At 40.8% G+C, this 24,753-nt stretch overlaps 1 protein-coding gene across 2 annotated transcripts in view; it reads right to left on the minus strand.

The window, feature by feature from the left end:
• Positions 1-20,793, minus strand: part of spon1a (spondin 1a) — a 75,788-nt gene extending 54,995 nt beyond the window's left edge. The window contains exons 1-5 of one of the 2 annotated variants that reach the window (XM_035950790.2): positions 20,136-20,793; positions 19,050-19,156; positions 11,197-11,330; positions 3,066-3,139; positions 2,455-2,577 (exon numbers count right to left, since the gene is read on the minus strand). In XM_035950790.2, coding sequence (XP_035806683.1) covers positions 2,455-2,577; positions 3,066-3,139; positions 11,197-11,330; positions 19,050-19,156; positions 20,136-20,367 — 670 coding nt within the window. In that variant the 5' untranslated portion in view covers positions 20,368-20,793. The remainder of the gene's footprint in view (positions 1-2,454; positions 2,578-3,065; positions 3,140-11,196; positions 11,331-19,049; positions 19,157-20,135) is intronic. The other variant, XM_023275891.3, reaches the window with a different exon arrangement.
• Between the last annotated feature and the right edge of the window lie 3,960 nt (positions 20,794-24,753).

Below are 24,753 nucleotides of genomic sequence, written 5' to 3' on the forward strand. Positions count from 1 at the left end.
TACTTTATGGAATTTTAAAGGTGTTCGTCCCTCAGATTTTCATAAATATCTGACCCCTGCAAGCTGGAGTCATTGCCAGTAATCAAACAACTTGAACTCTATGAGTCCGTTTTGGGAGCAGCCAGCACAAGCAGTGCTCTAACTGTTTCGTATTTTTTTGACCTTGAAATTTGCCTTTCGCATCCGTGTGGTAGTGCACGCTGCACAGGTGGAGAGACACAAACAAGTGGACGGTTCATGCAAATCCGGCCGTGCAAAGCAAATTGTTGATATTTTTGGTACAAATGGGGCTTTGCATTTGGAATAGATGTCTCAGAGCCATGTCTGTGGAGGAGAAAAGCTATGGCAATGTCAACAAGACTAATGTGCAGCTGATGTAGACAGAGATGATCTGTGCTTGCCAGTATCAGATATTTGACTTCAACAATGTTGTCCCCAAATCATACATTGCACTAGAAATTCCTATTGCTGCACAACTACGATTGTTCTGTGGCAGAGATATCTGTATGCAGACAGAAAATCTCTGGATCTTCTCCACAATAATGGACATTTGTGATGTACTAAACTTAGTGTGAGAAATTCTTTTGTCGCCTATTAATAGAGAACAGTGAACATTAGACTGATTGATTTAAGAGTTAAATGCTTAAGTGGATGTTCTGATTCACCAGGAGGCCAAAGAAGTAGGAGTTAGCTGTGCTGTCCAACAACATGGTTATAAGTAGATTTTGTCTACTGTAAAGCAATGACAAATTTCCTTGTGGGTGTGAACGCAGCCTTATGAAATCATTCAAACCCACTTCATAGACAGTCAAGGGGAAGCCTTGCATAAGAGCAAATTAAGTATGATGGAGTATTATAGGATAATAAAGGAATATTAAACACTGTTAAACTCCGTTTGTCACTTGTGTTCATCCTCTCTCTCTTTCTCTCTGTGTCTCTGTCTGTCTCGTGTTAAACCCATCAAAAATCTTTGTTGACAACCAGGCCATTCTCTTTCTCAATATGCTCCCTGTGTCCAAGCAAGCTGCCGTCACTTGGGCTGAATAGCCACGCTTTGCTGCATGACTTACTATGAGGACAAAAAGGAGAAAGAAAATAGAACTGTCAAGGTTATCGTGTCAGCAGTGAAAAAAAATAACAATTTTAAAGTCCTGCTGGCCTGTTTTGCAGTGAAATTTAGACTCAGAATATGTGTCACCACAGCGGTCTGAGGCTCCTGCGCCTAAAGGACACATGTTAAAAATAGAAGGATAACATGTGACACAGTGGAACATCTCAGGTACCAAAAAAATGTTTTGCCTGTAACAAAAAGTCAAATTAAGGACACAAGGACTACCAAACAAAGGACAGACTACCATGTGTTTGCTGTATTGGAGTTACTGAATGATACTGTCCGGTGCAATATATGCAGTGTTATAATAACTAGTTACCTAGGAAATGACTTTGTGCAAGGAGAAATCAGTCTGTGGCATCCCAAGAGTGGAGATGAAACAGAAGCCATGCGGCTTGCCCTATCCTCTTTTAACTTAATCTATCTGCGAGGTGTGTGTTTGCGTGTATGTATGTGTGTGAGTGAGTCACATACCAGCTACTCTTTCCATAAGACAGTGAATTAGGGCTCCTTTCGATCTCAGGGTTTATCTTATTCGACCCTAATCAGTATATTGATCTGACTGGCGAGAGCCTGATTTAGACAAGAGAGGCAGTGTAATCCTTAAGTCCATTCATATCCTGATAGTGTGGTTCAAGGTTATATGTACATCACACCTAGCCATTGTACCAAAGCCCTTCCACATGGCTGTCAGTAGTGAGAGCCATGTGGAAGTGCTAAACCCCAGAGCTAAACCATACACATCAGAGTTGGAGTTTTTGTGGCTTAAGTGCTACAGTCACTATGTACAGATGATGTTCACATTATTCTTTATTTTGAGATTGTCTCCACATCTTAAAATGTAATATATGAGCCCTTATCTCCATACATTCTGATGTCTGTACCTTTTCTTTTGGACTCTCAGCTGCATACCATCTGTTTCTATGCTTTCGGTTCATCTCTTAAAACAAGCTATGAGTGTAAAATTGAATTTCTTCAAAATGTCAAATCATTTCCCAAAAACTATTTCTGATGGTAGTTTTTAGGAAAAGTCATTCAAACAGAAGCAAATGATTCTAGTGGACATATACAGCAGTGGAGCAATTTCATCACATATATTTTCAATAGTATTTTTAAAAAAAAACTGTAGAGTGATCTATAGCATGATAGACTTAAGAAACTAAGCAGCTTTGAGTACAAAGGCAATGCTTGTCAGCAAGATTAATTCAAGATTGGTTTAGGCTGTTTCATGGTAATTCCTGACATTTTAAAAAAAATCTTAGATAAGTGTCGCTGTGGAAGAGCTAGGGTGATATGAAAGACAAGCAACCGATATGAAAGTCAAGCAGAGCAGCTGTGCTTACGGGGATAGTCTTTGGGATGAGTCTTCTCTGACCAGTTCCCATAGAATGTGACTCTGTACTTTGCTGTTCCACAGGCACAGCAGTCGAGCAGAGGTTTATCTGTAGCATCTCCATACAGGGATTCTGTACACACACACACACACACACACACACACACACACGCATAAAAAAAAAGTAAAAGAGCCAGTGAGAAAAATACAGAAAACCACAAGATATACACAGACAGATTGCAGATGAGAGTTGTGCCCACCATACAGGAGATTGGTGGTTAAGAAAGTGAGGAGCCAAAGGGAAGAAGAGAGGAAGAGCATGAAAAAAATAAAGATGTGAGGCACAGTTCTTTTGATCTCTTGCTCAGTGTGGCATCCAATGTCATGCACAGCCAGGGGGTCACACTCATTTACACCCATCTACAATCATTCACATGCCAGAGCATAATAGCAGAGGAATGCCCCAGCATCAAAATCAAGAATGTAAGAAAATATAGTAAAAGAATAGACAAAAAATAAATAGAATATCAGTGGGGAGTGAAATAGATTACCAGCAGGGAGACTGAAGGAGCAGGAAACTGTTGGTAAATGATTTATTCCACGGCAATAAAAGAAGCCTACCTTTCTCACACATGCGCTTGGTGAGTGAGCCCTCATCCTGGAAATAGATTATCCTCTTCTGCACAATGCTAGCCCTACAGAGAGACGAGAAGAGAGGGAGGCAGTGAGGAGTAAAGTTTGTGGACGGAGGGACCGGAAATTTAGGCAAAAGTGAGAGTGAATGGTACAACACGTTAACAGTGGAACCTTTGAAAAACATTTGGAAATCTTTAACTTGGACAAAAAGTAAGAGAAGACTAAATACACGTTTGCAAAATCTTGGCTTTTAAGATGATAAGTGTCTGAGCAATGGATTGTGGCAGGCATAACAGGTGCAGAGTTACTCAAAATCAGCTTCCTGTTTTTCAGAATATGCCTAAGAGCAGGTATGAGAGTCCACAGGGAAATTTCTAAATCAGGCCATCTTTCAGAAAGAGGCATTCAATGTCTCACACAAAACCCCACAAAAAGCATGCATCAGCATTAAGATATTCACGCACATAGAAATGGCAGGTTGAAAAGCTGAAGAAAAGCTAAGTGAGGGACAGACTGCAACTAAATGAGTAATTTTTTTGTATTCAATAAACTCCCAAGGGCAATGCACAGAAATGCACAGACACACTTTACTGTAGAGCTGGCTATGCACTGTGTCGATAAGAACTGATTGACAGGCCAACAGTAATGCTCCCCAAATGGGAGGCCTGGCAGAGGGGAGGCTCTCTAGATTGAGCTGTCTCAGAGGCTTGTTCCTCTGGGTGGTGGGGAACACAGGTCTGAGAGGGGCCTTGACATGTAAATCAGCCACAAACAAACCTTTTCAGAGGCCAGCAGACTTGAGAAAACAACAACAGAAAACAAGCCTCCAGGGACCTAACTTCCTCACAAACACCAGCTTTTTACACCAGCCATGGCTGCAGGAAGGTTTCCATGGGGATAAACCCCAACAATGAGGTGCTGGATGGAGGTGCTGGAGTAATGTCGGATCCAGGTGGGCCCCATCCAGCTGGATGGTTTGGTTGCTATTTATTCTGGTGTATCTGACAAGCTGAGAGGTGTTGTGCTATGTTGAGCTGAGTTCATCTCAGAGCTGATAGAAAATGTACATCAGCATATGTAGAGGATGAGAGAAATTAGATATTTGTGGTTTTTAATCCCACAGATGCTGCTCAAGCCACTGAATTTGATTTCCATTTTCATAGGAAGACATTACACTGATAGAAACCGATTACTAAATATACCCAGTACACCTCTTCAAGCTAAATTTTACAGTTATGACAAATGATGACTTCAGCCAGTGTGATATTTATATCATTGAAAGAGATGTACAAGCATTAACAACGGACCTAATAGAAAAAAGTTTTTGCATTTTTATCGTAAAACTCTGGCTGTCCTCTTGGGAGGGTTGTTCCTTCAAGTGTTATAAGTCACAATCAGCAAAGAGTACAAATGGTGTATGCCACATATTCCTGAGTGTGTGTGTGTGTGTGTGTTCGTCAGGTTTGATTATTAACATACTGAATACCATATAAGGCTGCCTGTTCTGGTTACAAAAGACTAAAACAGAGGAACGCACACTGCAGACCTTCATGCAATGCTGTCAGACTGCGATCTAATTTTGCAGTTTTATAGTCGTATAAACCAACTTACAGAAGAAGCAGCAGGGGTTTTGGATCATCATGCAGGTACCCTTCTAGATGGCAAAATTAAATCATGTAACACTGTTGGATACCATGGCTCATCCTCAGGCAAAATGTCAAACTTCCCAATGTAACTGGCACGATTTGATGATTATCATAGTGTGAACAAAATCTGAAGTTTGATTTCTAATTTTTGTTACTTATTTCATTCATTTTTGTGACATACATGCAGAAAAAATTAAATAGAACATGTAATGAAATGACACGCTATCTGTTCATGACTCGTACAGCAGGTCTGGCCCTAAATTTTGTTTCTACCTAACACAAAAATGCTAGAACAAGAAAACCTGCGCAACAGTTTTTCTTAAATGGCTCTCACAAGCCACTAAGCAAATGTAGTGGAATGGTTGTTGCATTAAGCCCATTATACACGATGATCAATTGATTTGGAGAAAGATAATTGTACATTTCACTTTGCCATTGTGAGTGAGGGTGATGTACACCTACGAACATAACACTGTCTGTTCTTTTTGTATTTCTAAGCTTCATTTACCTTTTAAATGTAACCTGAGTGTGTGGACAGAATGAAAGAGAAATAACAAAAGATCAGAGAGCAAAAGATCACTGTTCTACAAAATGAAAGAAACAAGAGGTAATCACTGTAAAACTTCCATTTCAAACAGAGATGTTCAGGAAGGTCACATCCTGAACACCAGCCTGAGTGGAAGAACATGATAGACTGAGTGTAGAGTGGCACGACTGCCCCTGTGCAACTATAAATTGTACTGGATGTCATACAAACAACTGTATCATGATGACATTCTTTTGTTCTCATCACTGTACTCTTTAACTGCTGTCTGTACTTTCACACACACATAATTCTTACCTTGACGATAGCTGTGTATATGAGAGAGTGTATGTAAGTGATGGAAAATATAGGTGCGAGTGAAACAGAAGAATATTTGTATCAGAGAATGATGACTGCATGTGATGTGAATGAAACAGAAAATGCAACAGTTTCATGATCTGACAAGCTTACAGCTGTTTACATAAAAAATACAATCTTACAGTGATATTCCCATCATTCTAACAAAATGTGGTGAATTTAAAGTTTCTCCCTGAGTAAAAAGCACCTTCATTTTTGCTTTTCAACATATTATCAACGGTGCCACTGAGCAGATTCAGGCTTTGAAGAGGCTGTTAACCACAAAAGACTTCCTTTCCAGACAAAATACCTTTTAATTAAACACTTTTTGACATCCTGCTATTCTCCACCGCATGCCATGTCGTTCCTTCTCACAGAAAATCATTCTCTCACATGTTAACTCGCACGCACATAATTATAATTTTTCAAACACAGCACACACTCTGTACACTCATTCGGTTCCACACACATCATACAAATTCATACGCACTATTATTCTCTCTCGTATGAACTATAATTTCTAATTTCTCTCATCATAAGTCTCATGGTTAAAAATATCTTTTTTTTCTAATATGCACTGTGATTCTCTCTCACATGGAGCGTACATTGTGGAGTGCATATGTAAAATTATAATTTACGGCCATAATGGCCCCTCTTAACATGGATGAAATGATTCAAGGTAAGCGACACCAGCAGCACATCTCTAATTGTTCACGCTTTAATTCAATCTCACCCCAATTTCACATATCTCCCTTAGAGAGAAGAGCACACTCTGCCTCACTGCTTGCCCACTTTCCTTGGCTGGCCAGACAATCAGGCAGAGTAATGCTTATTTAACATCCAATTTAAATTCTATCTCACTTTGCTGGATCCACACCACCGCCGATCCCAATCACCCCAAAAGTGCACTGATTTGAATGTGTGTGTGTGTGTGTGTGTGTGTGTGTATGGGAGTATGTGTGTGTGTGTGTGTGTATGTGTGTGTGTGTGTGCGTGTGTGTGTGTGGGAGCTTAACAAAGAGAGATAAAGAAAAGAACGTGAGAACGAGAGACAAAGCAAAAGGAAAAGAACAAGACTTTTTTCTTTCTAAGACTACAGATGAAAGAAGAAAATTAATTCTAATATTATTGTATCTAGTCTTGCTACAACCACAGATTTAACTATTTTCATTTTCCTCTCTCTGCTCCTACTAGAACTACAGATTAAACTATTAATTTAGCTCCATTTGCTCAGCTACGAACAGAACTTACATAAAAAGAAACAACTCAGAGATAATATACAAATCCACTAAAGCAAATGTATTAACATGGTGTGGTTGTGACATTCAACTGATCACTGAAACACACCACGCTACTGTCCATATTGAAAAGGAAAAGACAAAAATGCTTTTTACCTGGAATTAGAAAGATATAAGATAGTGACAACTTCAGTGATGACTGCAATCAGTGGTGTAAAGTAAATAAGTACATTTATTCAGCTACTGTTCTTAGATACAATTTTAGATTCCTTGTACTTTACGTGAATATTTCAGTTTTCTGCCAACCCATACTTCTACCTCACTACTGATCAAAGGTAAATAGTTCTACTTAACTACAGTCATTTGATAACTTTAATTACTGGTTACTGTGCATGCAATTTTTGGGTTATTAATATCAAAAGTTTTGCTGTGACACCTTATTATTACATTAGGAAAAACTTTGAGTTACAAACTACCTAACAGTAAATAAGGTCATTGAAATCAGCTTCACATTTACCAGCTGTAGCATTAAAGTGATGAACACATCACTGCGTCCATAAGTCTATAATTTATTATAATAATATGAATTATTCTGAAATTATTCTGCATAATTAGTACTTCCACTTTTGGTACTTTGAGCATATTCAGATACAAATTCTTCTGTGTTTTTACCTAATTAAATCTTTGAATGCATTGTTTCTACACTGTACAATTGGTGCTTTTACTCACTGACTGGAAAATATGAATTATATTCTGCTGTGACTCTGTGGAACATCCATGATATAATCAACCAAAGGGATTCCGCTGTGATAATGCCTCTTGACAAGAGTTGTACTTTTTATTACTGGACAATTACAGGTCATGTTTCATTTTATCATTCAGTGCCCCCTGATGAGGACAATGAAAGCCAATTATTTTCAATCCAATTAGACATAAAGCTAAGCATTTGATCGAGAAGAACCTGCAGGAAAAAGACTAAATCCCTCTTAGCCAAAACATGCTGTGTAAGATGTTTTACAGTTAGATCTGATATTGTATGAAGATCAATCTGGAGAAAAATTAGTGGAGCAGAGATGGGGAGATTCACAATGATGAGTTTCACTTTTAGAGCATTACAATTTCTCTTATCTACTATTTCCAATCAAGCAGTCATAGAAACACGTTATAATTGGACCACCAAGCTGAAAATCAACCAATTCACTGATTCCTTCAGGTTAAATTTCTTTACTGCAATTATGTGGGGAGGCTGGATTCTGTAATCTTATATCCAGTTTTCAGTTGGCAAAATACCTTAAAGTTCAGAGGCAAATAAATCTCCTATCCAATGTTTATCTCTCCTTGTTTTTGTTTAATTAGCAAAGACAAAAATAAGTCATGTAGCAGCATCTTATTTTTGGAACTGACATCACTTTCGCCACCACGGTCACTAGCAGTACTTAGCTGTAGTTAATATAGCAGAAATTCTGTGAGTGCATGCTGTCTGTACTGGCCAAAGATCATTTGTAAGTGAAAAGACACATCACTCTGTAACAGCGCTGTACAAATGCTCGTGGACTGTGGGTTTATGTAATTCAACAAAGCCACTTCAGTGGCGAATATTCTAAAGAGAAATGATCTCTCTAATTACATCACATTAATGTCAAGAGAATCTTCCATTTACATCTCTGTGCATATCCATATGTTAAGCTCATTAGCGCTGTACAGTGAGGAAAATAGCTTGTGAGGCATACTGACCACAGCCTGGATACATGACTGTATCACTCCAGGAAGGTGAATATGAGCTTTTAGTGGGGTCAGTTCCACAACACCCAGCAAAACTTCAACGTATAGAATATATTTTCAGTATAACAAAAGTGGGATAGCAGCAACAGAGTCACAGTGAAAGAAACCTTGGCGTGCTTTGATTCTAGCATGTGAGAAAGCTGAAAATAGATGGTGAGAGTTTCAAAGTTGGTGCTCTGAGTTCAGGAGGTTGACTGAGCATCCTTGCTTGACCCTATCATCACGGAACAACCTTTGACGAAACCAAACCACCAAACTCAGTCTTTCCATCTGAAAGACAGCAACTGCCCGTCAATTAGACTGTAGCAAACCGCTCGTGAGGAAAAAGATCCCTGGGACAACGCGTGAGTCACATGTTCAAATACCACACACACATACAGAATTTGCAATGTTGTGACCAGATGTGTGTGTGTGTTTTATTAATAATCATGAAATTTTAAAGGCAGACATACTGACATGCAGTGATAGAACACTTCTGGGATATGGAGTGAAATTAAAAACAAACATTTACCATTCCTGTGGTGGTAATGAGATTGTCTTGTATGAGCAAGCATTTCTCATTTTTATGTTGGTTCTTCCTGTGCATATTTGCTGATGGTACAGTATGTATGTTTATGTATCAACATTTCACTGTAGGGAGGGTGTAGTATTAATACAGCCAGTAAACAAGAATAGATCTCCACTCCACGCAGTTTTTATCTAAAAAGTCCTACACTTCTCAGTTAGAGTTGTATTGTTTCCATCCATAAGACCTTATTAGTACTTTGTTGCATTGCAGCACAGAGGCAGACAAAGCCTTGTCATCATGGCAGGTAGGGTGAAGAGCAGAGACAAATACCCACTGCCAGCCTGTAATTATGATTTTCACAGGCATCTCTTTTGAACTGTAAGCTTCTCAATCTCTCCATCCCCCATCCTCTGTGCGCCGGCGTTACAGCCACATCTCTGCACTTTCAAGTATCTCTTTCTAGGTTGCGCACTCTATCACGCTTTCAACTTTTTCCTCTATCCACGCGCTTTGCAGAATACAATTCCGCTGCCATCCACCGACCTTTGTGAGGAGAGCACATGTATCAAACAAGATGACCTGCTGTGAGAAAACTATGATAACACTGTCTAGCAAAAACGAAAATGTGGATAAAGGAAGAGGCGGAGAATGAGGAGAAAAAAACCCCAAGAATGACGGACAGAATACAGGACAGCTCAGAGGTGAGAGGGCATGTCATGAAGAAAATAAAGGGAACAAGGCAAAGGGAAACCACAGAGAGACAGAAAAGGGAAAGTCATCACAGAGCAGCCACATAAGAGCTTGCATTAAAAAGAAACGCAACCTTTTTATCATGCGTTTGAACATAGGAACAGCAGAAATGTAGACCACGTACCAAAGAAACAGACTGAGCACATAGACAGTTAAATAATGCATTGATCAGAAACCCTTTTGAGTCCCAGTCGTCGCATCGTTCCACCTCCTGTACTCTCATTATTTTCCTACAGTACTGTACAAAATTAATAATGGATTTCTGTCATGATTTGTCGTCAACTTAACATAACTACCATTCTGTATTCAAGCAAGCCCAGAAGACTAACAACAGCAAAATTGATTGGTGTCAATCGTCGCATAACTGATAATGGGAATGAATAGTTTATGAAGCAAAACGAGAATGAAAATTCAATAAAAAAAGAAAAACACCCTGCATTTCAATGTGCTTTGCTTGGGGGGAAAGAATATAATACAATAGCATTGGTGTACAAGTAGACTTAGCACATAGTGGTGAAATGGCTTGCAGTCCCACAGAGATGACTGCAACTGGTCTTGGAAAAAGTTTCAAAAAGTTTTCATTAAAACCCTAAAAAAGCCAAATGCCTAAAATAATCTTACCATGTCAGCCTGTCTCACACATTAATACTAAGGGATTCTACTAGGGATCAAAGGTCTAAAATATCAGCATGAAATAAAAGGAATATACAATTAATTTTTCACAATCCATGTTTTTAATGTCCAGTGTCAGCCTTGTGTCACCACTCACTGTCTCATGCCACCTTCTGTGTGCTAATTTTAGCTCTACCAGAAAAAAATCATATAAAACTGAAAGACCATTTGGACAATATTCTCTACCTCAATCACTCCTTCACAAGTCTGCCGGAATGCAATGGATGTTTCATACAGCACACCTGTTGTTTTACAATGATTTTTTTAAAGTGTCTCAGCTGCATATTTGAGCAACAAAAGCTTGTGATCAAATGTTACTGAACATTGCCAAAATGAGAAAAAGACTATGATGCTAGCTGTCTGGAAAATAGACAAAGACCACAATTATCCATGGAAACCTTGACAAATGCTTCAAAAATGGTTAGCATGAGTCATTGCAATTTCAATCTGCCTTGTATTTGATACAAGACTGGACTTGTAGATCAAACTTTAGTCTTGTCACTAATTAAATTGACACTTTTTCCCCAAAATGGCATATATAGTCTAGCAGTTAATCCTCTGTAAGTAAAATATAGTATATCTATCAGTGTCTGAGCTGAGGACTTGCCTCTGCGAGACAGGCTCAGTATCCTATACATACTTGAGAACAACACAGCCAGAGCCACTAGGGGGCGCAGTCCAAAACACTTGGATGGTAGTTCGTCTGCGAGGAGTGCTCTCTGTCACTGCGGGGGGGCAGTTGGTCATAAACTGTGTTTCCTCTTCATCAATTATCTGTAAAACACACGCACAGACAAACGAACAGATTAGTAATGAATATAAATGCCCTCAGACAAGATGTTTCTTAAAAGCAAACATCTGCATGCGATTTTGTTCATTAGCTGGTGGATCATTTCTCATTAATTTCTTCTCTCATTGTCAGTTCAAGTGCTTATAAACACAATTAGCAGATGGAAGTGAGATTAATCTGACATTTTCAGGACACATTAATGTATTAGACAGAAATAAATCCTGTTAGCCTTTACCCATTTGTGGTTATCGGCCGTTTAAAGTGTACCTTATGTTGGTACAACAAACACTTCTGGTGTTGGCAGCTATTGTACTTTACTGAGCAAAACTGTTGCATTGAATAATTACATGAATTCTCACATGCATTGGTTTAAAACATCAGTGAGTGGGTATAACTGTGTGTGTGTGTTAAAGTAGCGGGTCTCATTGTGGTTTTAGGGACCACTCAAAATAACTGTGATGAGTAGCAGGATGAGTAACCGAAAACAAGTGAAGAAAAACAATTCTGCTTCTGAAACAGAAGTACATCTTTTATTTTATTCTGCAAATTTTTCTTTTTTTCTTATGATAAACTGAATAGTTCTTCTGGTTTGTTTAAAATGAAACAATCTTCGAAGTTTAGGGGAAAATCAGTCCTTGGTAGAAGTGCTCACAACTCAGATGTACTATGTATATGCATCCTTTGACAGTTCTGTGAGTCAAAAGAAGACACTGTTTTATTTTAGGAGGTCTCGCTGGAATAAGTTTGGAGGCACCAAAGTGAGAGAAACAGGACGGAATTGAAGTTGATATTTTTATTGTTTGAGTCGTTGTAGAAATCTATCATTGTCATTGTGTTGAAAATACAAACGTGAGCTCCTGCGGACCTCACAGCAGAGTTCAATAAAGGTAGTTAAGACATTTGACACCAAACAACAAAGTGATTAATCCAGTGACTGGGTGAGACATTGTACTTTTCCTCCACTTTTTATATTGTATGTCAGCCTGGTGAAGTTAAGCTGTCATTCACCTTGACTTGAGAGACAGCTGTATTGAAACTTGGGAAATCCAGTCTGAACACACTCGACCGTTGAGAATCAAAATTTTCCACTTATTTCCAAGCTTCCAAGCGTCGGATTAGTTAACATAATCCCTTGTTCACTGACAAGAGAGTGATGCGTTTCACTATGGGATTCACCCTCGCATGGCCAGTGATAGACGCTCCAGTGACACCATGTCTGTGAGTGACAGACCAGTCAAGCCATGGTCAGGGCCATACCAATATTATCGTAAGCAATCAACCTCTACCCAGTCATTCTAGGCAAGTTTCTTTTCGTGCTTATGCAAGGAGCTAAAACACATCACTCTGTTATCAAAGAACCCTGCATTATGTTGAGTAGCATTGTGCTTTTTTTTCTAACTCCGCTCTGCTGTTTTGTAACGGGGGATACAGACGACTCCCAGATTGCATTATTTCACATGAAGTCGTGAAAATGCACTGACTCGAGTCCTTAAGTCCTTAAACTGGACCTGACATATCTGATTCCATTACTGCATGCACAAGCAATGACCGTGAGACTTTCAGCCTGCAAAAGGGCACAAATGTGTGAGGTGTGAGCCAACTCACCACTACACAAATATCCTGAACTGTCACTGTTCTAATGACAGCCCAAGATGTGGCTCTGGAAACCTTCACACTTAAAAGACCAAAATATGGCCTCGACAGTACAGTGGGACCAACTCTCATCGGACAACAGCATGTCCCTATGACGAGTGGCCCAAGAACAAACCAGCTGATTGGTTTTCTTGAATCCTGCTGTCCTACCCACATACACCTCAGAGCCTGCACATGACTGCACATAAAGTGTTAAGCCTCTGGTCCTCCACTGTGGAACACCTGTATGATGTATATGATGATGTTTTAGTGATCCACAGAGGCAATCACAAACTTGAGGAGCAGATGGACAAAGCCTGAGAATCTCGCACTCACTTACCTGTGGTTAAAGCCAAAGAAATGCAGTCATAATTGAAAGAAACTTCATTCCCACCATCAATATCGACTCAGAGGTTGAGGTCATAAGTTGGAGATTGTGGCCTGAACCCCTGTTTGTTGTTTCATTGACAAACCAAAGGATCTGTCCAGCAGGTTTCACACCAAATTCAATACAGCAACAAACGAAAGGGCTTTAATTGTGGAATATCATTTTTTTTTTTTAAAGAAATTCCTGTAGGAAACAGAGCACATCAACTGACAAACACTGAAAAGGCTGTGTGCCTTAAATTACACTATTTTGAAAACCCACCATTTACCGCTGATAGAGAATGCATGATTATTGCATTCAAATTCCACTTTTCACAGGCCAGGCTCAGAGAACTACATGTGGTGTGAGACATGGTAAAGCATACAGCTGGATTTGAAGCCATTGGTGGGCCTGAACATCCACTCTAGCAATCTATTTATGTCTGCCAGGGAGAAGAACAGTGGGCAAAGGTTGTCTCCCTGCATGGCAAAGAGGTCTATAGTATCTCTGGTAAAAAAAAAAAATTGTGACACCACCTCAAGGTGAAGTCTCCATTCTTTGAACAGTAGGTTTACAGCCAGCAACAATTCTGCTTCCCTCATCAAAATCCCTGGCACACATATGAGTTGCCCTAAGGGACATGAGCCTTGTGTTGCTCTACACAATCATTTCCCAGAGGCAGTTGATGTAAGCCACTACAGTGGCATTGTCTGTTTTCATAAAGACGTGACACCCCTGGAGATACGACAGAACGTGCCTCAGGGCTAAGAACACCACCTGTAGTTCCAACGCATGTATGTGAATTTGAGCTAACATCTGGGACCAAAGGCCATCCACTACTTTGCCATCTTAGCTGTGCCCCACCCTGTCAGGAATTAATCCATTTCATGGTTTCTAAGTCACTGGGTCTTTTCATGAGCACATCCACAGCACCAAATCACTCATCGCAGCTCAGCTCCAAATGCACAACAGATATGATTGTAACGATGTAACGATTGTAACAAAGGAGGCAGAGATAAAGTATCAATTATACAACTTTCCTCAGCTACAAAAGGACTTGCTAGGTCACACAAATTTTCCATTTCATGCATGGCTTGGGGTCGGCAATTCCTGGCAACCACTGTGGTAGCTTTGGGTACTCCTCCTTAGCCTGCCAAATGATATGCCGTCTTTATCCTGTGTGCCTTGGCCCCACCTTGGTTCCCCCTCACTCCCCCCAGATCTGGTGACCTGTAAAGGGAAGTCTTTATGATAAGTGGAAGTTGAAGGCTGTCCACTTTTGGTGCCTGCTTGTCTCCCTAGTTTTGTCTAAGGCTGGGCCAAAGAGACTCTCAGTAGAGTCTTCACACTTCTGAGTGTCACCTCGGCTCCCAGGTTCTCCATAGGTCCTTCTCGCCTAAGAATGCCAATGTGACAGCATGAAAGCAATATGCAATATGATGTACTGTGCTGCATATTTATGCCATCTCTGGAAAAGAGAAGTGGTGAATCAATCTATGTTACTGGGCAGAAATATGCTTGAGGAAACTGAAATGGGTTGGTGGTTAGGTTGAGAGTGATAGAAGCCACTGAGGCTTCACCACTGGGGATCTGATCATTCCCAGCTTATCCATCCCTTAGATCTCCAGCCTAAGCAATCCTTGGTGAGAAGCTTACTCATGAAAGGACATGACCAGTGATGGTTGATTTCTTTCATACATGCAGAAACCCCCGCTAAAAACTGCTCTGCTGGCAGCAGAGCTCATGGGAGCCTCTTGCCAAACACCAAACACCAATGCTGGCCGGGCATCAAATAGGCTTGCCTTGATGCATTCACAGTTACACAAGTGCAAACTACCCTAGTAAAAATAAATAAAAAAAACATGGTAACTGAGAGAAGAGCTCACCTTGTTGTGGTCACTGTTTTAAAACAACTGTGTCACTACTATGTGCACTTCTTTGAAAATAACTTACACAGCACAGTCCAGACTGAAATCAGGAACCAAGTTTAGAACTGTGCACCTTCATGGTATGGTAACTGTTAAGCAGCGAGCCATACTAGCTTGAAAGTGCTGAAGGAACTAAACGCAGTCTCTCATGGAAAGGTTTGTTGACTGTGATAACATGAGGGAGGCTGATCCCAAAGCAGGGCTGGACCAGTCTATCGCTGACAGACATGGTGTCATTGGTGTATTCGAGGTTGGGTACATCAAGGCGATTCCCATAGTGGAAAGGAAACATAACATTAGCTGTAACATTTGCACCTGCTGATATCCTCAACACTCTCATCAGTAGTTACTGAGAAGTCCAATAGTACAATTGAATTCCTTTGATCATATCGATGCCTGATCAGATCAGTGAATTTCCAGATGCCCAAACACGACAGCATTTAAAGGTCCCCAAGCTTCGCTCTGGGGCGTCCAAATGCATCCTGCCCTCTCTACTTAGCTGCACATCTGAGATACTAAGGCTCTCATTGATTTTAACTGGACAGAAAATTAGCTGAGCTGACTGCATGAGGAAGCACAGCCAGCAAGATAATATTCCCTACCCGGAGACCAAGGATCTGTTTGATAGGAAGTGACATCAGGGCTGTAAAGACGGGGAACTTTCTCACTCCATAAAGCTGTCAGCAGAGAATTTCCTTTGTCATGCCATGCTATGAATGAGCTCCCTTTGAAAATGTGTGTGTGTGCATGTGTGCATGTGTGTGTTAGAGTCAGTGTGAGGCAGAGAGTGAGCAAGGGGGCCTAAAAGGTGTGTGTGTCCATGCAGTTCATGTATATCCAGCCTATCTTGGTCCAACAGATTATACACCCACTCCCCTCCAGGTTCCCATGGTTTCTAACAGGCATCCTGGTCTGGCCTGACTAGACTACAGCATATGTTAAACCAGTGAAGTCTCATGGGAATGTACTGACCACCTTCTGGAAAAGGCAACTAATTTGCTGCAAAGCGACCTATGATCCTCTCCTTCTAATCCCGAGTTTTCAAATCTTCTACCCAGTAGATCAACTATGGCTGTTAGGAAAAGAAACATCACAAATTAATGGAAAAATTGAGTTGCATTTCTGAGTCTGTGCAAGTATCTGTGTATCAGAGTTGATGCTGGGCTCTACTCCAGTTACTGGAGACCCAAAGATTCAACATCATTGCAAAAGAACATGGAGACTTTAGACAACTGAGTGCAAATGGCACAGTTTCCACAAAAGTTAAGAGTCAAAGCATCTTGTTTTCCCCCAGTATCAGACTGTTCTGGTGATTTCACCCCTCATATAGCCACACAGACACATAACAATTTGCCTTTTCTTGTCCTATAATCTCACCCTGCTGAGAAGTAATGTCTCATCAGATATCGCCAGCATTCCCTGCTGGTTTACACTCCTGCCAAAAAACACACATACACACACTGTGGCAACTGACCTCCCCTGTGAGCTCAATAAAAGTGCTTTTCATCAAGTCGGGAGCTGTCCTGAGACGGCTGAGATGGGGTACACCAGCAGATTTCAAATGAGCTGTATGTTAAATAAAGCTTGACGTCTTCTGTTGCAGCCTCTTTTCTCTTTCTTTTATTTCAATGCCCTGAGGCTGGTCCACCCAGGGCTCTTTCAGAATGAGGGAATGGTGTGTTTGTGTGTGCTTTTTTGACACAAGAGACATAAAACATGAAAGACTAACCGAGCAGGTGATGATAGAGCGATATCTCTTTGGACAGCAGTTTATTCACACTGCTCTGTCACATATTGCCTGCAATGAGACAGGAGATCATCTGCAGCTGTGAAAGAGACCTTCAACTTCTAAAAACCTGGCAGGGGGCTAATCAAAGGCAGGTCCCACTAATGATATATCCATTCTTTTTACCTTTGATGCCAACATCTAAAAGGCTATGGTCACACATCTATCTGTTTCATCTATCATTCTCTGTGCACTCCACACTCAGCCATGTGTGGAGCAGTGGGACTGAATGTGATTTAAATGATGTTGTGTTTCCCCTCTTTACTCCTGACGTTTAGCGCCCTGTCACACCACACCACACTCTGCCATATGGCTGAAGAGACTCTCAAGGCTGGTATTAAATAACAACACCATGAAATCAATTGCAAAGACAAATAAAACAGAAAAACCTTGCTCAGTGTTAACGCTGGGTAATGAGATGTGAGGTGCACACAGGACAAAAATAAAATGTTCCTGTTTTTTATGTCCTCCCTTATTCAAGGCTCAGGTTCACAGAGAGTGCCACGACATGGCAGTAACTGTGATCAGAGCAGCCAGAGGACTGCTGTGCAAAGTTCCCAATGAACTGTACTACAGGCTCAGTAAAATAGTAGGGTTTTATGTAGGAAGCAACGAGAACCGGCAGGTTCACAAGAGTCTGAAAAAGAGAAAGCCACACGTGCTGTTAAACCCATTTAACAACTGCTTTTTTATAGGGTCTGCTCTGAGAGAACGTGTGATTTGAAGTTCTAGGCAGGAATGTGGATATTCTTAGGTTGAGACTGGGTGTCTATATGTACCTCTTTTGTTTTCTTCTTATATATGCTATACACAGATATGGTGTATTGGCTTTGCTTTTGTTAACTCAGTATGTCTCTTACACGTTTGGACTGATAAAGCTGAAAACCAATTCCTCAGTTGCTCAGTTCTTTTCAGATCCTTTGAAAACAGGATCTCCTCCTGTGCACCATATAATCACTCCTAATTTTCTGACTGCAACCCTGACTTTGATGAAACAAGCTTTCATTGGCAAAGCATGATAAACTAAAGGACATCGCAACAGCAAGCAGTAAACAGTGATGAATTGAAAGGTTTTGAGTGGGGTTTAAGTTGTATAGTTTTTCACCTTACAATGCAGTTCTACACTGTGAATGTATTGGCAGTGCATCTTTCAATATTACATTACACTGTATACATAACATTATATATATCTAAGACTTCACATAAACTGTATTATTTACTCTGTTTATTACATTTCCTCTCATAAACATACACATAACCCACCACCCAATCTTCCTCCATTCGACTCTTCACACTGCATTATATCTACAAAGACCTCACATATTTGGCTGTCATCACATGTGCGTAGCAGCACCAGTTTCCTTGCCTTCTCTTTTTTCCTTTCGCACTCTTGGCCTCACTCTGTTCTCTCCCAACTCTCGACACTACTCCAGCTGGACCTGCCTGTATAAAATGCTAATTAGCCTCTCTGCGACTCCAATTGCTCACTTCCTACATACATGGACTGCATGCCTGCTTGTGAAGACATAACTTCTTCTTCACACATGTACTTCAAAAGCCTGTCACAGAGCAGTTGTGAGTAGCTAAGCTGAGGGTAGCTCCTTTCATATGCTATGTAAAGCCTATTAGAGGAGGTGAGGTGAGAATAATCACACTCTGACATGTGAAGACAGGTAAGTTGTGCAAAGAGACTCTTCCTCTCTCTTCACACATGTCATGCACAGAGAAGACATTGGTGAGCAGAGGAAGGAGGGTGTTGATATTACACTTACGCCAGGTGGGGTTAACTGTGCCGGCTAGTCTTTTGTAACTGCTCAATCTGAAATTAAAATGTATTGTATCACTGGTGTGAAGGATCGATATTAAATACCAGAGTTTAACTTCAGGTTTGGTAGAGCGATGGGTAATTAATTATCGTGTGCAATAACAGCAGTCTGACATCTGAGGGGGAAAAAAAATTATTTTCTTCTATCTTTAGCTGCTTCCTTACCTGGAAATTTCCAGCATAGTCCTCATCTTTGTCTCCTTCTGCACCCTCCCTCAGGGCAATAACGGTGAACCCTCTGAAGTAGGAGGGGCTGGTTGCACTCAGAGTCACTATATGGAACCAAACGAGAATGACAGCAGGCATTAACTGACAGAGAAAAAAGCTACAATCCTCATCTTCAACAGAACACTCAAATGGGCTTAATAATGTACCTACCTGAGGAGTGTTGCATTCAGAAATAACACTATGTGTGTTGAGCTCAGATAGATAAAGTATAATATACTCTAATATAACTGTAGTCGGCAGACTGTCACTCTTAGCCTGGCAGTAGACCCATCAGATATTTAGGATAAGAGTTTTGTGCATTTTGTAATCGGGTAGAACATAAAAGACTGTGCTTTGGGAACATTTAATTTGTTTTACTTGGCAACTTAGCTTCTTTAAGGTGTGACTGTTAGGCTTCAAAGCTATTAATTTAAAATTGAGATGATTTCAATCTCGCCATTAATTCAGTTTTTCACTAATTTTCTAATTGAGTTGCTACTTTGATAATATAAAAGTATTAAGGAGGGAAGCAGGCAAGAATTATCCAACTGCAGTGCAACATATTGTGAGGACCGGAAAGACATGAGGGTGTAAGAAGAAGGAGCAGATGGCTCATGCTCATTCACTGCATCCAATAACTTTAGACAAGAAGAAAAAATCAAGAAATCAGGGGGACTTGGTTTATGAAATCTATTTATATGGAAAACAGGACTAAAAGCATGCAAGAGTTCACAGAGGGGTTCATCTTTTAAGAAAATGATCACAGGGGGCTATTTGAAGGACAACTATGTGCTCATGGGTGTTCAAATTTGATCTAAAGTAGGTGAGCCTTAGGCTTTCTTTGTTAAAGTATGACCGTACTGTGATGCAGGATCGTCACTACAGTCGCCATATAGCCTATAGTTTTCAGGACACTTGAATAGCATCAAAAGTAGATTGTGCGGGAACTAACTTCAAGTTTGCATAGTCTACTGACTGTGGATCAGTGTTTATTGACAATGCACACACTATGCCAACTAATGCGCATATCTCCTGAACACCAACCTCTGTATGTGCTCCCAGGGTGGTAGCTCTCCGGGTCTCCCTCAACGCGGAGGCGAAACTCGCTGTTGCCGTCCTTCCGATTGCTCTGAGCCCGTAATATCCGACTACAATACCCGTCCGCCTTCCCGGCTCTCTCTGAGGGCTCCTCGGTGAACGCAAACATATTGCAAGCAGCGCTGGAAAAGAGGCAGAGCAGGAGCAGAACGCGCGGATGTGGTCCGGCTGCTGTCATCGTGCAGGTTTCCGACGGACAAGTTGATGCGCGGCGGTAAGAGGAGTCTCGTCAGGAGGCAGCAGAAACGTTTGTTTCAGCTCCTCTTTAATGAGAACCCAACTTGCCAACTGCTGAAGTCGACTTGTGCCCTGCTAGGAGAGCACATCCATCCTGGTGTGAATGAGAGAGAGAGGGGAGGAGGACTGACTGGGATGTGCCGTGCGCTCTCTCCCTCTACAAGAACGGCACGCTGCGTGCAGCTGGTTGGACTGAACAGGAGAGCAGGGGTCCGGGGAAATGGCCAAGCGAGGAGTGAGCGTCCTATAGCTGTCTCCAGGGACACGGCTATTTACAAACCGAGTCGGTGATGAATACGAACAAACAGGAACACAGACGACCAATCCCACCAGTGAGTGCGCAGAGCAACACGTTTGACATACTTGGACTGAACTCTCAATGCAATGTGTGCATGTGAGTGTGTGTCATCACTCAAGTGCCTAAAGGAAGACATGGGCACACACAAGCACACAAAGGCATTAAGAAAGCATGCAACGCGGTTGTCAAGGTGACAAATTAAACAAGGGTTTAGTCATGATTGGCTTGGCCCTGATTGCTCCCTTTTTCTATGTGCACCAAAAAAAAGAAACAAGTGGATGAAAATGTCAGTATTGGTGTGTGTGTGTGTGTGTCTGAAATACTTCAGAGGGAAATGAAATGCTGCAGTCATTATCAACACAACACTGAGATGGATTTTTTTTTTTTAGTATGCTTGTCAGAGGACCTCTCAGAGAAGATTGACCCCTTTCAGTGACATCAGAAAACCATTCACCAGCCAGAAGCAATATTCATTCACCCTTCATTTGAACTTGGAAAACATAGAAGTGTGTTGGGATCATTTACAATGTAGACAAATAAGAAAATTAATAGAATATGTAGGTATAAAACCAAATGTCTCTCACAGGCTGTGCAGGATGCAGCACATGCAGGGCAGAGGCTGAAGTGTCACCATACAGATTTACTGTATATATGTGCAATGTAGCACTGTAGAAATGGAATAACACTCACCATAGCAGCTCCATGTCTGATGGAAATGACAGTGACTGTAATTCAGTCACTCCGACATTTTGATTGAAAATATTCAACAGCCATTTGACTGGATTGGATGACAGTTTGTGCAGATATTTGTGAGGATGAAGCCAACTGACAGGTTGACATGTTTTGCATTTAAGCGAGCTTGACAATGACTGGAATTACCATGAAATTCGGTACAGATGTCCATTGTGCCCAGACAATGTATGCTAATGACTTTGGTAAACCCCCAGTGACACCACGGTGTTCTTGTTTGCGTAGTGGAAATTTGACAAAACAATGGGATGGATTGCCATGACATTTGGTATCCACACTCATTCCTCCCCTCAGGATGAATCGGAATGACTTTGGAGATTTGTTGACCTCTCACTCGCTTAAGCTGTGCCAAATGTTAACATGCTAACAAGCATAATATTACACCTGTGAAACATCCACATGATCTGTTTCCACTGTGATCATATTAGCATGTAGCTCAAAGCATTGTTGTGCCTCATTGTATCCTCAATTGCATTGCTGTAGTCTTCCAAAGCTGCATTGGAATTATAAAATAACATTTAATTTTACATATTACTCTAAGACCAACTGCCTGGTAATAGCTACTTTAGGCTTTTCAAATCAGAATCGGTGATGAGAATGTCAGTAGAGTTCATCTACAACTCATGATCGTGACTGCACTCCCCATCAGCAAGTGTGGCCTTTGTGTCCAGATATGTTGTAATTTATTAAACGATGAAGACTACATTAGTGTTTTTCAATAATATTAATTCATATTTGATCTGGTATTTTCATTTATATACAAAGCAACTAGCACCTCCCGAAACCAATCAAGCTCTTTTTATCTCAGAAACATGGTGATTTAGGGATGGTTTTAAAAGCTGGACTTCACCCAACCTCTACCACTTGCTGCATATTTAAAACACTGAAATTAGTTCTTCTCATGAAAACACGGGGGGTGTTTGGAGTTACAGGAAAATAACCACATTTTATTTCCTGTCGTTTGCTTTGTTTTGACCTTCTGTGTCTCATTAACAGCCTAAGAAATGAAATATTTTCTCTTGATCTCTTACTGCCTCCCTCTCTTTATACTTTCCACACCTTTTTGTCTGCCTTTTCTGTCTCATGTGTTGTTGTTTTTTTCTTCCAGTGCGTATCAGCTTTGGCAGTTGCCTGTTCACCATGAGTTCTTCAGTCAGACATGACGTGTTATATGACACCAACACAACACTGGATGATAAACTGTGAAGTGTTTGTTTCTTTGGTTCCTAACGTTGCTTAGAAGGTAGGCTGTATTTTATCCTTTGTGGCATTTTCTTGCAACACCCCCAGAGTTTATTTTAGTCTTCACAGGGGTCAGCAGGCATGTAATGGGAATGCAACCACTTCTGATGGGCAGTGACAAATGGAAAGTGGCTATGCTCTGTGCATCTACCGCTGGGTTGACGGATGGATGATGGGGGAGGAGAGGAGAGCAGAACGCTACACCAGCAGGTGTCATGAAAGCATTTTGTCTCACTGCCCTGCTGAGCTATATCTCTTCATCACCTTCAGAGTAGGTTATCCCCTGCCTTTTACAAAATATAATGTAGTTTAGAACAAGATGTGCAAGATCCTTACAGTTTCGATTTGTCCATATGCTACTGCATCTTTGCAATGGGCATAAAAATATAAATGTGAACAGCACCACATCTTTGGTTTGGTGGTTGCTACATTTTATTTAAGTTGATGAATTCTGTGAAGGACGCAGAAAAGAGTCTGGAGTTGCTGAATATGGATTTCTATATACAAAGCACATCTTTCTGTACAGTCCAGTTTTAGCTCTTGAAAGAGAGTGCAAAATCTCCATGTTTCTTTTCTTTAATTCTGCTTTAATTCCCAAACCAGTCAATACAATCTGCCTGATGCGGTTGAATGAGTCATGAGCTGTCATTACCTCAACAACTATTCTTGAGTTGCCCTTGAGCGGGGCATTTCTCAGAGGGAGCAACTAGAGAGGCACAACAGCAGGAGACTGTGAATGTACTTTGTGGCTAACAGGTATGTGTGTGTGTGTGTGTGTGTGTGTGCAACCAGGAGTGCAAAATACAGCAATGTTGAAAATAGCCTTCAATGTAAGTTGACCTTTTCTGGATGAACATAATAAACCTCTATTACATTGAAACAGATTTCTGCTCCACTGGAGGACACGAAAGGAACCACAATATGCAAAATGTTTGAGTTTGGTTTAGTTGCCATAAGAGAGAACTTTTTAAACATAAATGTATATAAAATAGCCCTATCTATGACCCGCAGGATGCATTTCATTGTGTACATCAAGAGAACAAGTCACAACATTTAAGTGGGAGTGGAACTGAGGCGTGCCATGCAAATGTCTCTTGGTTTGTGGACTGTCTTATGATGGCATTTACTCAGTGTGGCCACACCATTAATTATGCACGATTTTATTCCTTAGTATAATATAAACAAAGGTTTAAAGGTATATATACACTAGCAGTCAAAAGATTGTACACATCTTCTCATTTAATGGTTTTTCTTTATTTTCACGACCGTTTACATTGTAGATTGTCACTGAATGCATCAAAACTATGAATGAACACATATAGAATTATGTAGTAAACAAAAAAGTGAAATAAGTCAAAGCATGTTTTATATTTTAGATTCTTCAAAATAGTCACCCTTTGCTTTGATTACTGCTGTGAACACTCTTGGCTTTCTCTCGATGAGCTTCATGTGGTAGTCACCTGAAATGGTTTTCCAACAGTCTTGAAGGAGTTCCCAGAGATGCTGAGCACTTGTTGGCCCTTTTGCCTTCACTCTGTGGTCCAACTCATCCCAAACCATCTCGACTGGGTTTAGGTCAGGTGACTGTGGAGGCCAGGTCATCTGACACAGCACTCCATCACTCTCCTTCTTGGTCAAACAGTCCTTACACAGCCTGGAGGTGTGTTTGGGGTCATTGTCCTGCTGGAAAAAAAATGATCGTCCAACTAAACGCAAACCGGATTGGATAGCATGTCGCTGCAGGATGCTGTGGTAGCCATACTGGTTCAGTGTACCTTCAGTTTTGAAAAAATGCCAGCAGTGTCACCAGCAAAGCACCCCCACACCATCACACCTCCTCCTCCATGCTTCACGACCGGAACCATGCATGTAGAGACCATCCGTTCATTTTTTCTGCATTGCACAAAGATGTGGCGAGTGGAACGAAAGATGTCAAATTTGGACTCATCAGACCAAAGCACAGATTTCCACTGGTCTAATGTCCATTCCTTGTGCTTCTTGGCCCAAACAAATCTCTTCTGCTTGTTCCTTTTCCTT

The sequence above is a fragment of the Amphiprion ocellaris genome, chromosome 1 (genome assembly GCF_022539595.1).
Source record: "Amphiprion ocellaris isolate individual 3 ecotype Okinawa chromosome 1, ASM2253959v1, whole genome shotgun sequence".
Lineage (NCBI taxonomy): Eukaryota > Metazoa > Chordata > Actinopteri > Pomacentridae > Amphiprion > Amphiprion ocellaris.